Source organism: Sphaeramia orbicularis, chromosome 6 (genome assembly GCF_902148855.1).
Source record: "Sphaeramia orbicularis chromosome 6, fSphaOr1.1, whole genome shotgun sequence".
Classification (NCBI taxonomy): Eukaryota; Metazoa; Chordata; class Actinopteri; order Kurtiformes; family Apogonidae; genus Sphaeramia; species Sphaeramia orbicularis.
The window spans coordinates 47,909,247-47,926,095 of NC_043962.1; the positions used below are offsets into that span (position 1 = coordinate 47,909,247).

Sequence of the window (16,849 nt, forward strand, 5' to 3'; positions counted from 1 at the left end):
ATTAGTGTGGTATCCAATTCTCAGAGCATGAAATAAAAAAAAAACGGCAGAGGCTACAAAGCATACATGGCATAATAGGATTTGTTAATAGCAATGAGGCATAAAGAAAGGCTTTAATATATTATATTTGTTCCGATTTGACACTTGGGCCGCTGCGATCCAAGTGGGTGCACAAATCTCTTTAGAATGTGAAGAAACGGCTCAAGCTCAGTGGGTGGAAATATTCAGAGCAAACTCAAATGAAACAAATAAAGATGGGTTTGGGGTTGGGAGGGGGGGCAGTCAGAGCCAGAGCTTGAAATATGCTTGTTCCTCAGTGACTTGTAAATACAGAATACTAAACCATAGGAAGGCCTGTTTATCTTATTCCATCACTGTTGAATCAGTATGTACTGTGTAGCTGCATGAGTCAGAGATCAACAAACATCAGCTATTCAACTGTTCCAGCACGTTCCTGTTAATTTCACTCTGGCAGAGATGCACAAGAAAAGAAAGGTGTTTCAACCTTTTTCTCCCCTACCAGCACCTGCCACAAACACCTCACTTTAATTGGGGTTGATAAACCTCTGAGTCGAGCTCACTATTTTTTTCTTCCCAAGTTGTGAGATCAATTAGCAAATCTCAGGTAATGCTATTTGGAGCTTTTCGACTACGTATTTACTTCCTTGGCTTGTATAAAAAGAAGTGGAAACACAGGGAGGCATATTATTATTGCCAGTGGAAGTGAGGGCTTTGTCAAACTGTCTGCTGTGGGGCTGATCATCTGTCACTACCGTCCCCCAGAGACTTGCCTGTAGAGTGAATTAGTGTTAGCCCTTCCACTAATCGCTAGGCATCATTAAATGTGGTGAATTGAGGGAGCATTTGTCCATGTGTTCCAGGGGTTAGCTGTGTTTTGTGTTTCTACATATGAATATATCTCTATGCTAAAATTTTCAGCAGTTTGTTAGCTGCAGAGACTTTGAGCTTTAATGTTTTCTTAATTATATGTGTTAATGATAAGGCAATGGCTAATGCCACAGTACTGTGGCATAAAATATCGGTTTGTCTATTGCCACAGACCAATCAAATGTTGGCTCTGTGGTAATAGACAAACCAACATTTCGTGCCACAGTACTGTGTCAATAGCCACTTCGTAATAATAATGGGACATTTTACACAACATGCTTAAAATTGCGTATGACTTTCAACACAAATTTTTCTTCAAATTTGTAAAATCCGAGTGACAGCCTAGCTATCACTAATCCCTCATGGTCAACAACTTCAAAGATGACTCCATCACAAGCAGTCCGTTTGTTCATGTCCCAAACTGTTATGTCACTCGGGTCTTTTCAGAAATTTTGTCACTAGGTGCATTGTGGTTAATGGGAATTCCACGCAGCAGCAGCAGCAACAAACATGGAGACAACAAACAATGAAACGGTGTTCGCTACCGGGTCAGAAGAAATAGAAGAAATCACTGTCATCTTATAATACAGGGTGTGTGGTCGTGAAAAACAATACTTAAACACCAGTTTTATGGCATTTTCGGAATATGTCATTGTGTAGGCTTGTCATACACACCTCACAGGCATACAGGGTATGGCCGGGCCCTCACCGCTTACTCGCTTCTTACAGTACATGCATGGATTAGTGATAATTAGGCTATCACTTGGGTTTTACAAATTTGAGGATAATTTGTGATGACAGTCATACACTGCTTTAATAATAATGTCTTATTGCAGGTCTCACACAGCATATGTGCATCTAAAATATGATCTAAATGATCTTACATTGCATAGCACTACAACTGGAAATATACAGCAATGTGTACCAGGAATGGATTACAGGGATCTGATCAAAGCCTTCTGTGATTGTTACCAAAATGCATCCTACTGAACCCCTTCACGACCAAAGAAATGAAAGTGGATTTCTGAAAGTCTAGACCCCCTCTACAGGATGTCATCAGTCATGGGGTGGACATTGAGGTGGTGCAGACTTACAAATATCTTGGTCTGCGTCTGGACTGAACAATAATGAACCGGAACAATGATGTTCTCCATCAAAAGGGACAGAGTTGGCTATTTTTCCTAAGGAAGCTCAGATCCTGCACACAAATTCTACACATTTTAGCAGTCAGTGGTGGAAGGTGTGATGATGCTAAGGACTAGGACACAAGAGATCTGGTAAAACTGGTAAAGAAAGCTACTTCCATGTTTAGTGAGAAGCTGGGGGCTATGATTGAGGACATCCTGGAACATCTGGATCATCCTCTTCATCACATTTGACCAAGAAGGGAAGTAGCTGCTGTTGATGACTTACATCACTATGATGTAGGATAGAATGTTAAAGAAGATCCTTCATCCCTGCCATCAGACTGAAAAGCTTTCAGCGGGAGATCAGCTGGAGACTAAACTGATTATCATTTGTTTGATTTTTGTTTCTGTTTGTTTTTTTTTTATTATTGTGCTTTCTTTTATTTTTATTTCTTGAGTTGATGGATGACAATGAATGGAGGCCCCTGGTGTTGAATAAAGTTCAGCTGTATTTATGTGGATTTCATTCATTTTCCTTTGTTCTTATAAAAATGACAGGTAAGCATTTTATGATAGCATGTAGCACTTGAAGTATAGATGAAAGACAAACTTCAGAGTGCACTGTCGTGTACAAACTAACTTATTTCAACACCTTTTGTAGCAGTCATTCACATTTATGTTTTACAATAATATTTGCCAGCATTTATGTGTAAATGTACGCAGAGGTATGTTGTTGATGAGCTAAAATCAGGTGAAAACACTATTCACACCAGTGTGTCATTTTGGTTGCAGATAGGAGTGATGTCAGGAGTGGTTCATACCTCATACTCAAACTCCTCTGTCCTCTCTCCATCAGCGGCAACAGGGGAGAGGTAGGCTGTCCCATCATAATAATCCTGGTCCATTGTATGAAGAGAATGACAGCTGTCAGGGGAGACAGATAGTGGAAAAAGAAGAGGAGAGAGAGAGGAGGTGGGAGACAGAAACAGAAAGAGGTGGAGAGTTGGGCGTGAGCAAGATCCTTTTTGTCATTTTCTTTCAAATCATTCAGTACCTTGAAGTGACAGGATTTCCTCGCCTTTGTCTTCACTGGAATCAGAAGAATAAAGGATTTGTCAAGGGCTTTCACTGCTCTTGGTGGAGTGTGTGTGATAAAAATACAGCCCCTCGCTAATAACAGCATACTCACATAATTTGCTTCCTGCTCTTGACAGACAAAACCCCCCGCATTGCACAGTGTAATTCTATTATGCTTCCCTCAGTCACTGAACAAAACAGCACTGTAAAGGTCTAACAAGATGAGCAGCTGCAGTGCCACACAAGATAATCACAGCAGACAAAAACTTCATATAGACACTGCTGAACATATTGAGTGATGTATTCAGGGAGGCTGAATGTCTCAGTTTATTCTACTGTTTGTAAAACGGTTTGAACTGTCTCCCACCAAAAAACACAAGATTGATAAATGTCAAAAAGGTTTATACACCGATGATCTAATATTCCACATTTAACTACTGTGGACAGGGCTTTAGATTACCTTAATTTGGGCACATCAGATGCTGGAATCGGCGGAGGGGGTGGGTGCGGGATTAGATTTTTCAACAGTAATTCCTGTTTTCTCAGACTATTTTAGGTATATTCAAGAGTATGAAGGCATGGATTCCACAAGTCTAATTTCCAGAAGTATTGATCAGCATATGGCCAGCTGATTTTAATTCCAAAATCACAGGACTGCATGCAGGCAGATAATTCATATGTCATATGTTTCACTGCGTTTGTTATGTGAGCGGCCTGAACTTATAGGTCGCCCACGAGGCATGGTTGTTGAGAGAAAACCTTTGGCGTACAACGTACGAGTCAATCTCCAAGCTCTCATCACCTCTCATTGGCCGAAACGGGTGATTTAGACCAATCAAACGGCGCAAATATGTCATACCTGCTGCCAGACAATAGTCTGGTCTTGTCTGTCTTTTATGTTTTGTGTGTCACTTCCTGTTTTATTTTGTTAAGTTTTCCCTCATGTGTCTTGTCTGTCGTCTTTACTTCCTGTTACCCGCTCATCCTGACCTCTGTCCTGATTACCTGTCTCCGCCCTAATTTGCTTCACCTGTGTCTAGTTGTCTTCCCTCCCTTTTGTGTATTTAAACCCTGTCTTTTCCCCTTGTCAGTCGCCAGTTTGTAACTCCAGTAGTTCAGACCAGCGTACTTGACCTCGTTTGTTCGTTTGCTTGCCTGTTTTTTGACCTGTTTTGGATTCCTCTGTTTTTCGTCTTCTGCCTGATCCCTGTCGGTTTTGTCTGCCTCATCTGATCTGGTTTTGACCTTCTCGCCCTGACTACCGGTACGTGAGTTTGCCTAGTCCTTATGTCCTGTTGCTCGATTGTTAGCCTGCCTGTGTATGACCTGTTTCCGTCCCTGACCTCCCTTTGCTTTTCCCCAGTCGGGGAAAAGACTCCTAACACCGCTCGGGGAGACGGGCTGCTGCCCTCGATCCGGAGGACGAATCTGAGGAGAAAATCCCCAACCATTATCCTCAAGATTCTGTCACTCATTATATTTTTTCACCTGTGTGTGAACAATAAACCTTTTGGAACTAACTTTTGTTGTCGGAGTTCTGCATTTGGATTCTGTGTTTGTGCTAACGTTATCACAAAATATGACTTCTGCGGGAAGCATGAATACTTGTGCTTTCCTGTTCGGTACATATGTGTTGTTGTTGTTGTCAATGTTTTCTCTGTCGTTATGAACAAGCCTTGTATATTATAACCGATGTGTTTTACGGGAGGAAAAAAGCAGGGGCGAGTGAGTCAATACTTTCGTTTACACTCTGCTCTGGCCTTTTTTTATTTTTAATTTGGGGACACTAATTTGGGGACATTTAATTTGGGCACACCGTTAGTCGGCCCAGCCAAGGTGTAATCTAAAGGCCTGGTGGATATTCATGGCCAAGAACGCAATTGTAAATATTATAATCCATCCTCAAAATAAGTGCAACAAACATTTGTTATATCTATAAAATCTGCTGTATATTGAGTTGTGCACCTGATGTCAGACAAAGCAAATGAAAATGTGAGTTTTATGGGACACATTGATTACATTTGGGCTTGGCTCGGGGCTGTAGTAACCTGTAGTAGCAGGCAATGTGTTGCCTAGTTTTTTATTAGCCCATTTGCTTTAATCACCTTGTAAACCTTCCGTGAGTTGAAATGGATATGCCAAGCAGCTTCAATTATGGCAAGAGGGCCCTGTGGGGAATATTGTGGGATTGTGAGACATACATGTGGGAATCATTTTGATCAGGTCATGTACAGTACTTTAAACTGAATGTGTGACAATAACACACATTTTAATGATGTTTGTAATAATAAGAAATGCAGGTGGAACTATGAGGGCACTTGTGGCCCTGTTTGATCAACTAGTGCTATTCCTGTTTTTGAACGGTGACCAAAAATAAATTGATTTGGAGCTTGGAGTGATGTTTCCCAGTTGAAGCCTAAAAATACGTTTTCTGTTGACCTGAAGTGCAAACCATTATGGGTGTGTCATATTTTGCAACACATGAAGATGAGTCAAGAAAACTGAAAAACTTTCAAAAAACTTCCTGTCTAAAAACAACCACATGAAGATTACAAGACAGTGTTATTTTGACCGAATGTCAAAATAAACAGCTCTGAATTTTAGTTTGAATGAGAAAATTTGATGATACAGTAATACAGATGTGTGTAAACAATGATCTTTATATTTTATTCAGTAAATGATACAGTCTGTGGATCCATCGTGTTGATTCGTAGGTGGTTTAGGTAGTCTGAAGTGTGTTCTGGAATGTAACTTTCCCCTGCTGTTTGGAAGTAATAAATCACTTACAACAAGTTAAAAATAGAGGAAAAAATCATTCAAGAACTGCCACAAAATTAGCACTGGGTCTTTATGGGTTAATACCACATAGAACCCCTTGAGTAACTACTTGAAAATAGCACAAGAAAGAGTAAATGGATTGGTTTCACTTCAATGTGTAACAATTACCTATAAGTAAAAAACTGTAGAGACTGAAAAAGCGACAGAGCCTTTTCTGTAACAGGTCCAAACCTCTGGAACGCTCTGCCCTAACATGTCACGTGCACAGTCAATTGAGCACTTTAAATCTCTTTTAAAGATGCACCTATTTGCACTGGATTTTAATATAAGTGTGTGACTTTTATTTCTTTTACCTTCTGGTTGTGTTTTTAGATGCTTTATCTTATTACTGTGTATCTGTTTGTTTGTTTTTTTGTTTTTTTTTTTAAATCTGTTTTAGTATATCTTGTGTTTATTCTTATTTTACTAGTCTTTAATATATCTTGCATTTGAATCTGCAGATTTGTACAGCACTCTAGGCACTTTGCGTTGTTTTAAATGTGCTATATAAATAAACCTGACCTTGAAAAAAAATGTCACAAAGTGGAGCTGGATTGGGTAATATGTTACTATATTAGTTCTGTTGCACCACTGCCTGTTACACTGCCTTGATTAGAACAGTTCTACTCAGAATCTGTGGAAGTGCACCAATCCTGAACAAAAGTGGTTCAAGAACATGAACTAATTTGGTGAAAAAGGCCAATGAGAAAACACATAATGACCCACAGTTGATGGTAATGCACAATTCAGTCCAATGGTCTGTCACAATGTTAAAAGCTTTAAAATATTCCAGGATCCATCGCTTTTGTTTGTCCATCTACCAAGCTCCATGCAAATCAGTGCAGTAGTTTCTGTGTAATCCTGTTATTTATCGTTGTTGGATTTAATTATGCTCTGTATCGAACGTGTCTACCCAGTATGGTATTATACAACTTGCGCATCCCTACTGTTTCATTCCCAAGTGATGAAACCCAGATATTTCCTTATGCTGAACTTTTTCTGCTTACAGTTTATTCCTCCTTTGAGATGAACACAACATAAACTAAAATACCAGAAGAGGAAATAATGAACCATGTTTCTTTTGTTGTTTTCCAGGGAAACCTCTTGTTGATACTTTAAACTCTCAATTTTTTACCATATTTTTTATGTGTTCCTCTCACAAAAATAAAAACGTCTTTGAGGTATTGCGCAACCCAGCATCCAGTTGAGATGTGATTAGACCACAGATGTCATTGCTTTGAAGTACTTTGTACAGACACAACGAAACTCAAATGTCTTTTCATCCCCTCTTATTTAAGAGATGCTTCTCAAAATCAATAGAGACAGGATTGAACATTATTTTCTTATTTTCTACACAGACAAAGATGTTTATATATATATTGAAAACACATTTAATAAAGTATTGGTTTTATTTTCGATTATTTTAGTAATTATTTTCTTGATCAAACTTTTAGTCTGTAAGTTCTCAGAACACAAAGTTATGGGTTGTGGAGGGGTTTGTTTAAACCTTATTAAAAGTCCAAATAACATATTTACATTGCATATATGTCAAACACTCAGTAGTTTTGGCTAATCAGTTATGTTTGATGGTTGTCAGAAACATGGCTACTAACTTGATCGGTTTCATTGGCTTTTCCAACATGCATTCAGGGATACAATGCAATTTATGTTTTTTACCAAACCAAATACTAAACTTCTGCCCACTCTTCACCCACAGATTCAGTATTAATATTAATTAGGACTATTTAGTTTGTCCTTTATTTCTCTTCAGTAATTTGGTGGGTCCTGTTGCTGCAAATAATACGAGCACTAAAATGTGAAGGACAGTGTGGAGCTCATTTATCAAATAAATCCATATTATTTCCCAGAATCAACTGTGTGTGGAGTTGGAAATTCATTTATATTTTACCGATGCCTCACATACTTGCAATGCTAATCCTGCAAACACTGATATTTCTGCTTCACAGCTCAATAACATCCCTCACCACTTGATTTTTTTTTCTTAATTATCTTCACTCCCAGCCAAAGTCAAAACAAGGACACCACAACAAACTCTATTCTGTGAAAAATCATCTATCACATAATATCAAATTAACTCAAAATGAATTGAATTATATTACATTGCTGTTATCACAGCATTCATTTGGCCACTGTATAAACAGGATAAGCCTTGAGAAAGACAAAATGTACTGAAAATGCTGAGTGTATTTTTAGTGTAAAGTAATTATTGAAAACAGCCAATGTAATTCAAAGTAAATTGAAGGGTTTTGAGTATAATATGTTCATTGACTATGTACCTGTCAGAGAGTAGAAATGGACAGACGTCAGGCACAGGGGGGGTTGAAGGCCTGAGCTTTGCCAGCGCCATGATGTGTTCAAAGGTGATGTCGGTCTGAGTGCACACATCCACCACATGGATTTCCTGAGGGGGGCCATGGGGGCGGCCGCTGGGGGTCCGCCTGATGACCTGCACCACAACGGGGTCCTTGGCAGTGTGAAAGGCCTCCACAGTCTCATCATGGCTGGTCTTGGACAACTCCCTCCCATTCACCTATGAAGAAAGGGAAACACAGAAATACACCTTAGTGTTTCTGTCATACATGCTATCGAAACTTGAGCTGTATTCATTGGGCGTGTTTTGATGATTTATGCCACAGAAGCACTCCATGTAAGCTGAGCTCCTTCAGGGATACTCATATCTCAGTAGTTCAGCTAGACTTTGGTGTGCAGAGCCAGAGAATTTGAGTTTTCTGGCTAAATAAGACTGCAGCCAAGAGACTGATGATATTACTCTTAGTCTTATTACTGTGCTTGTATTGGGAAAAATCCATGTGTGGTTTTAATAAATGCACATAGAACATAGTCACTCTGTATTTACTGAAAATCTCCCGCTTCTTTCAGGTCTCTGAACATGCAGCATAAACATCATGCCCTCAGGGCCATTTTCCTACATTACTACTACATTTCTACAGCCGAACTAGACTGGATGCAATAAGACAGAAATCTAAAAATGCAATGTTTTTTCCCCTACATTTCTTTTCAAGACAGATGATCAAAAAGAAATCTTTATGAATATAACACTGGAGAAAAGACACACAAAAACATAGTTTGATGCAACATTATCAGAATGTCAGATCAAAGCCCAAATGGCCCCTGTTCACTCGGTCCATCTTCAAACTGATCTCCACAAAATGAACTGGATTTTCTAGTAGTTTGAAATCCATTTGCACTACAGCTGGCACATATAAAGAAAATCATTGCTTCATTTAGCACCAGTAATGTCTATGGAAGAGAAATCATGACTGCGGAATCCCTCAGAGAATGTGCTTAGGTATAAACATTGAAGCCAGAGATTATAATTTAGATAACCACAAAAGTACAAGAAAAAAAAAGGTAGAGACTATAATTGCAATTGCAGTTGTATTTAAATACATTTTTGGAGTGGAGGATTTTGCTTGCACAGCAAACAGAAATGAATTCAAATGATAACCACAAAAGAAAATGAAAGCATTTTCATTCAAAAGAGGCAACAGTGGAAAACTACAGCAAAAATGGGGAAACTCAAGCAGCAGCATTGTTTTAGGACTCAAATCATAAATTCCCTTTAAAATGCAATGAACTGCCAGACATTAAAACACATAGCCTACTTCAGACTCTAACAAAATGACCTAAATTCATGAGCAGATGACAAAATCAACTCTGTGTATGTGTACGTGACGCCTTTTAAATGAACATTAGACATAGAAACCACCAGGGAACTGCTACAGTGAGGAGAGCCAAGGCAGCAGCAGTTATATTTTCAGCTCCTGATATTCCACTGCTAATTCAATGCTGCTTCATTTTCAGTAGCACATCTCATAGAATTTGACAGGGTATTTTGAGGAATGACTCAACATTCAACATGTTTTAAGCACCACTAGAGTATTAATAGAAAGTGACAGCACTAAACCAGGCTGAACATGGATGTTTGAAACAGCTACGTGTTCCTACATGTTACTTGTCTTTGTTAGAGTATGAAATATACATGATCAGACGGTAAGATCATTTATCTAAGCAAACATTATATGGCTTGGGAGATCTAGTGTGGAATACTGTGCAGTACTCATACCACTGTAGTATTCTGGAGAAGCTTTACTATGTCCCAGTATATGCGTGTCAAATGCCGTACACCAAAAATACCAGGATGTCTTACTACATCTGCTCACATTGCACAGTATGGAAGCCATCATGCTCTCTGGCTACTCCTACCCTAATCTTCTAGGTGTGAAGCTGTCACAGTCTAGCAGATCATGGAAATCGAGTTCACGGGTCAATGATATGATGTAGTATGTCCAGCATATATCTAATAATTGCAGCTGGAGTAGGTAGTAAAAAGAAAGAACCATGAACTCAATCCTCCATTAGATGTGATTTTCATGTTGCATCAGAATCTGTCCATTCGATTCTATTCAGTTAGATTTAGACTAAATCCTCAGTCACAAATGCTGTTACGAACGGCTACAAACACCATGCAAATGATTTATGGACCATTTCGTACAGCCTTCTCAAGGCGGACTTATAACACTGAAGTGTTTGCGGACCGTTCCTAAGTTCATAGCCAGGTGAGTGATCCTGTCCAAAATTTTCTACGAACCTAGTACAAAACCTCCTTTCACAGGACGCACTAATGAGTGTCTTAGAAAAAACCTAAGAACAATGCACGACGTTTGTGGATCAGGAGGCCTTTCCAGGACCTACATGTTCCTGAGCTGGCCGCAAGTAGATCACAAGAACACATTACGTTGTTATCAGTGTTGGGCAAGCTACTTGGAAAATGTAGTGAGCTAAGCTACCAGTTACTCTGCCATGAAAGAAGCTTCACTGCACAGAAGCTACCACCCAGTCAAATAGCAAGCTAAGTTACACAAACACCACAGAAGTAGCTCACTACATGTGAAGCTCCTTTAAGTTGTGCCTTTGGGGAGAATACATTGGGGTAAATTGTGCCAGTGATTATTGAAGTAAAACAGAACATTTTAATCTCATAAACTGTAATGCTATATAAAAGCAAGACAAATTCAATACAAAAATCACTCATTTAAGGTTTATTTAAATATCGTCACCCTATTAAACTATTGACATAAGTCATATTTTCTAGTTTTTGGGAATACACAAAAAAAAAACCTTAAATACACAATATATGGTACTTGTGAATCATTTCAGGCAAAAAGGCTTTGGCAATAGATGACCATTGACATACATAGAACGCTGTCTGTCATATGTAATATATAAGAGGCCACTTAAAAACTGAATAAAACTCGGTCCCTTTCAGAAAAATGTGAGTGTGCGATCACATAATTCAATGCATAATCAGGGCACTAATGGCTACATAGTATTTTAAATGCCCTCCTAGGCGTTTTTAGCCCATTTTTGATTCCCAGCAACCCTAAAATATTTTAAGGTTGCTGAAATTTTTCTTTTTTCTTGTGTACTTTATGTCCATACTTAACATGCTAGAAAAATGTCAAAACCATATACAGTACATGGTTGAAACGCAATATTTTAACAACAAAAATACAGCACCCCTCACCCATCCAGTCTCGAAAATGGTTTGATCCACTCCGTCCCTCCTCCCTTTCCCTGACTCGGACTCTGGCCTCTACCTGTACAGAGCAGTGTGCAGGCGCTGCCTTCTGGAGTTGGGTGCAGTAGTGGTGGAAGTACCTGGTGTAAACCAGGACATTTGTTTACTTCTACCACTTAATACCAACACATTATTATCATCACCAGTCCCAATTTTAGCTGCATTGAAACGTAGATCACTGTTTATGCTGTTAGGTGGGAGTTAGCGGATGTTTTTTTCCGTCTAGGAAATGTTCCATGTGGTTCAGTCCACCTCTGTCCTCTGTTTGAACTGGACTGACAGAAGCTGCTGTTGTGTCTGTGTATGTGTTCAGATTAAAGACAAGGTGATACTGACTTTACCTGACTGGATAACTGACTGGATGACCATTAACTCCTAGTGTGTGTGTGTGTGTGTGTGTGTGTGTGTGTGTGTGTGTGTGTGTGTGTGTGTGTGTGTGTGTAGACAGGAACATACAATTGTTTTTTTTTTTTGTTGTTTTATTTCCAAATAAAAAATAAAAAAAAGAGCCAGATTCAGGTAAGAGTGTAAGATCAACTTGTGTAACTTCATTTTCCACAACAACCAAATATTCTATTACAATGATGTTATAAGTTGAATAAATGTAACAGTTTATATCTCTTATTAGATATAAAACACATTGTTTGGTTATTTGCCTTTTGGTTAAAGCTCAAAGACAGAGAGGAGAGCAGAGAGATGCTTAACATATACACTGGTCTACATTATTATTATTATTTTTTTTTTTTTGAAATTATCTGCCTCAGAGATGAAATGTGCTAAATGTTATGTATTTTAATCAGATTAATTGGTAAACAAATGACAAAAGTGCTGGTTTGGTGATGTTTTGACGGCGTATGATGGTGTGTTCTTCCACATATATGTTGGTTTCTGTCCATTTATACAACAGATTTATAAATGTTCCACTGATAGAACCTGTAGAGTGAATGTATTGTCATGTGCAGACAGTGTTTTGAAGTAGATCTGGTAGATCTGACACTAATACTCCTCTGGAGTTAAACCCATTCTCGCGTATATGTACATATACATGTACATGTACATGTACATGTACATGTATATGTATATGTATATGTAGAGGAGCTGCTGTATCAAAATGGAGGATTGTCTTCCACCAGAAATTTGGGTTAGGGTATATTTCTTTTATGATTGCAGTCCATTCCTCTTTTACTGTGGCTCAGCATTTAAATGACTTTTATCAGATTTGATGGTTTAGTCACAGAGTTTCTCATACCCAAAAAATGTTACGCTTTTCTTTCACAAATATGGGAATGATGGTCTGAAATTGCATTAAAATGTATTAAACAGTGAAATTTCTCTTGCTTGGCCAGCCAGCACTCTGGGTGCTCAGCACCCCTAAACCTCTGATCCTAGAATCCCTCCTGAACTTCATTCAACATATGTTGGTGCATTAAAGAAAATCACCACAATCATTTTACCAGCATGAAGCATATGGAAATGGTCCTAATGGAAACATTTGGACATTGGAATGGATATCACCTGCAGTGATAATAATGATCTATGAACATAAAGGCTCTAATAGCCTATTCTACCTAACTTTTGTGAAGCAGTAATTAATTTATTTTTAACACATGTGAAAGCCATAATGTTCATGACCTTTTAGAGCCATGATTTAAAAAATCACTCCCCTCCAGAAAAACACCATTACGTGACTGCATAGTTCAATGCCTATGTCAAGCAAATTGTATAAATTATGAGGGTCCACATTTTTTCAAAAAGGACCATAATAATGTCCTGTGAACATAAAGGCTCTAATTGATCAGTCTAGATCTACTACTTAAAATCCCACTTGTCAGTGCTGCAGCCCTGCATGTCTTCTGTTTACAAGTGCATGCCATGATGGGTTTGGTCTAAAATTAAGAATGTCATATAGTTTTAGTGATAAAATGTAAGCGTACAATATACATTCATTCATTATCTGAACCCGCTTTGTCCTCACTAGAGTCACAGGGGTCTCTGGAGCCTATCCCAGCTAAAAACAGTTTTGTGAGCTAAAATGTCCTTACCTCTCATGCCATGTGTCTCTCTTCTTTGTAGGATGAGTAAAATGGATGGTTCTTGGTCACATGACCAATTTCTTTTATGGTTTTCTACAAACAAGGGGTGGCAGTACTTCCCCCCCTGGCACAAATCACCCCACTCTCCCCTATTACCTACAACCTGCTCCTAATCAGGTCATGATAATTTTATAATAGTGACCAAATACTACTGACAGGTTTTTGGGTAAACTAGAGTAGTCTTACATGTCACTGTTTCAAAAACAGGGCGTTTTTCTGGACTAAAACAAAATGCAAAAATTGAGAGTCTACCCCCTTCTCCAGGACCACTACACCACTGACAAACTGGTTCCTTTGGTGCTTGTGTCACTGCCATTAACCACAGAAACAGAGGGGAACCGGCTGTAATGCTCTTTACTGTGGGTTTGGCGGCTCTGAAAAGAGCTTGTGGTGATCAACGTCCACACACCTCAGCCAACAACCATCCGATGTTCAGCAGAACACCGTTTCCCTCTGCACTGAAGTGAACGCCGTCATCTGACAGGTGCTCCAGGGTGATACCAGGTGTGCGGTGCAGGTCTCATTTCCAACTCCTCCATGGAAACTCAGCCCCACATGATGCACCTGGTCCGCTCCATCCTGTATTCACTGTCTGCTCACTGGTACTGACAGCAACGACGCAGCAGGAGGTAGGGGAACATCAGTAAGGAAGTGGGGAAAAGCTCCAACACTGCCCAGATTCTGCTACGCGGTCCTTAAACGCGAGCACAGCGCTTCCAAGAATGTGCATGACGACGTTCCAGTAAACCACGCCAACGCCCAACACCTGGTTTATAGTGAGTCCCATGCAGACAGAGTGTGTGGCCCTGTTCCAAACAATCTTGAGTGCTTGTGTTGTGCATGATATAATTGAATTTTTCTAGACTACAAACTGCTTCTCCACTGCATATAAAAATAGCTTCTGTGGTCGTTACCATGCTATTTGGTCAATAAAAGAGTTAAGCTACTGAAACGTTACTTGACTCGGGAAATAGTGACATTACCGCCAAGCTACTGAGAAATGTAGTAAGTTACTAGCTTCGCTACAAGTAGTGAAGCTACTGCCCAACACTGGTTTGTAGCATAATTCCTGGTTTAGTTCACTTGTTTTGTATTGTGACACACACAGACACAGTAATGATGCTGCATTTTTGTACACTGACTTCAGATGTAGATTCAGTAGGTGTCATTATCGTACAGTCAATGCATATGTCAGACCCAAAGTTATTAGATCCATGTTGTGCAGTGTGGCTGCCAATAAACTAGAATCTTACAATCTGTTAGTGTCTTAAGTGTGAGTCTGTTACACAAAACAGAAATAACAGAATTTAAGCAATGATTACTATCCCTTTTACCAAAAAAATTTGCTGAATGAACAACCATCATCAAACTCTGAAAATGCACTACTCCCCTCTGTATGTGGGTGGAGAGCTGCAAACTTCCCAAACTTTTTATACCTCAACCCCGAATGAGAAATTTGTTGTTTTCCCTTCCTTAGTAAATACATTATGAACTGCTGAAACATATCTCTCCATTAAGTTTTCAGGTTCAGGTTTGCACAAAAAGAAAGAGAGACCTGCATACAAGATCCGAGCTCAGCAGATCAGATTTTGACTTTCTGTCATCGGGCAACCCAAAAAAAAGACCAGTGACACATTTGGGATCCTGACTCAAAATTTTAGGAAGACAGCATTAAAAGAATACCTGCAAATGTCACAACCCATTCAGAAGCTGGTGTGGTCCTGACCTCTGAATACTACTTCTTATAAAACAGTCATATAGGAGTTTATTCAATTCAACCACAGCGACTCACAGTCACAGATGAGGCAAAGTGTAAAAGAGGGAACTTGGTGGTATATGATTGCGCTGCATTTATGAGCTGCTGCTTTATTCACCAACCTTGTGGCTTGACACTTTTGACATTGGATGCTTCAAGGGTTCATGGTAAAGATTGGCTTTGACTTTGTCCTTTGATAAAAGTTGTCCTTGCGCTGAATAATTACAGTAAGAGATTGGATACTGAATACATGTAAAACGCCAGACAATGAATTTTACAACAGATTGTAAGAGGTGATACACATTGAACGAGTTGTGCAATAAAGGGAGCACTCTGCACAAGATTGGTGCTCAGAGAAGAAAATTGGCAGAATACATCAAATGTTCTGCGGGTATAAAGTCTCAGCAGCGGTATGTAGGGCCTTTAATGTGAAAAATAGCCCAGGGGCCTTGTGGAGTGTGTTTTATGTGGTTGGAGGGGTTAAAGCACGCCTGTATGTCGGTTCGTGTAGAGATGTTGAAGGGATTGTCAGATTTCCCCAGTGACGTGCTCTCTCTCTCTCTCTCTCTGTATCTCTCTCTATCTCTCGCTCTACGTCCCTCTCTCCCTTAGTTTCATGTCATTGGAGCGTTGCTCGAGTCCCACAGACAGTAACGTTGACTGTCTGGGAGTGATTTATGTAGTCATAAGGGCTGTACCGTCGCGGACCTTGGCCCGTATTTTATTCCGACACTTATTATTGAAATGAGACATTTGGGTGTAAAGAGGAGCCCAAGCCATTTTCTTACTGTGATGATGAGGTAGCAGTCATAGCCACAACTGATCTCATATTTAAAGTATTTGGAAATACCTCAGGGACTATTTTCTGCCACTTCTCTACTGACTGTGACCATTCTGACTTGTGTACACTTTTTATAATGAAAATGCAAAATGAATTTGCTGGCAGACAGGCTTTGAGAACAATACAGTATTGTTGGAGCTGCAGTAATAGCAGCTGCAGTTCAGGTGAATATGGCAGATTGCAGCAGTCACTCTGCAGTGAGCAGCACTCCTGTCTCACTGCCCTCCTCTGGATTGCTGAGTTGAGTCAACTGGAAAAATAACAGACAATAAACTAGCTAGAGAAGGGATAGATGATCTGTGAACTGTAACAACGAATGACAAGCAGTCAGCTGTAAGTCCTGTAAGAAATAAACTAGCTCTCCAAGAATCATAAGAGTTCATGCAATTAATCATAACTTTTACCATATTTTGGACATTAATAAGATGCCTGGTGTTTGGTTAGAAGAGAGAAAGTATAATACATTAGTGTGAAACATTCCAACTGATAAAGGGTTCTTAAAGACTAATATGATGACAATTGTTTCTAACAGCAAAATGTCATTGCACTGTTTTATTACTTTGGACCTGACAAGAAAACTGTTGAACTGAACATCATAGTCAAGCAATAAATACCTAAATAAATCCA

The 16,849-nt window shown here is 39.3% G+C and overlaps 1 protein-coding gene across 2 annotated transcripts in view; it reads right to left on the reverse strand.

Annotated features, from left to right (window-relative positions):
• The window catches only part of LOC115421534 (PDZ domain-containing RING finger protein 4), a 175,020-nt gene that overhangs the window by 18,237 nt on the left and 139,934 nt on the right, over positions 1-16,849 (reverse strand). For both annotated transcript variants that reach the window (XM_030137459.1, XM_030137460.1), the window contains 2 exons: positions 8,207-8,460; positions 2,837-2,939 (listed from right to left, as the gene is read on the reverse strand). In XM_030137459.1, the coding sequence (XP_029993319.1) occupies positions 2,837-2,939; positions 8,207-8,460 (357 nt within the window). The remainder of the gene's footprint in view (positions 1-2,836; positions 2,940-8,206; positions 8,461-16,849) is intronic.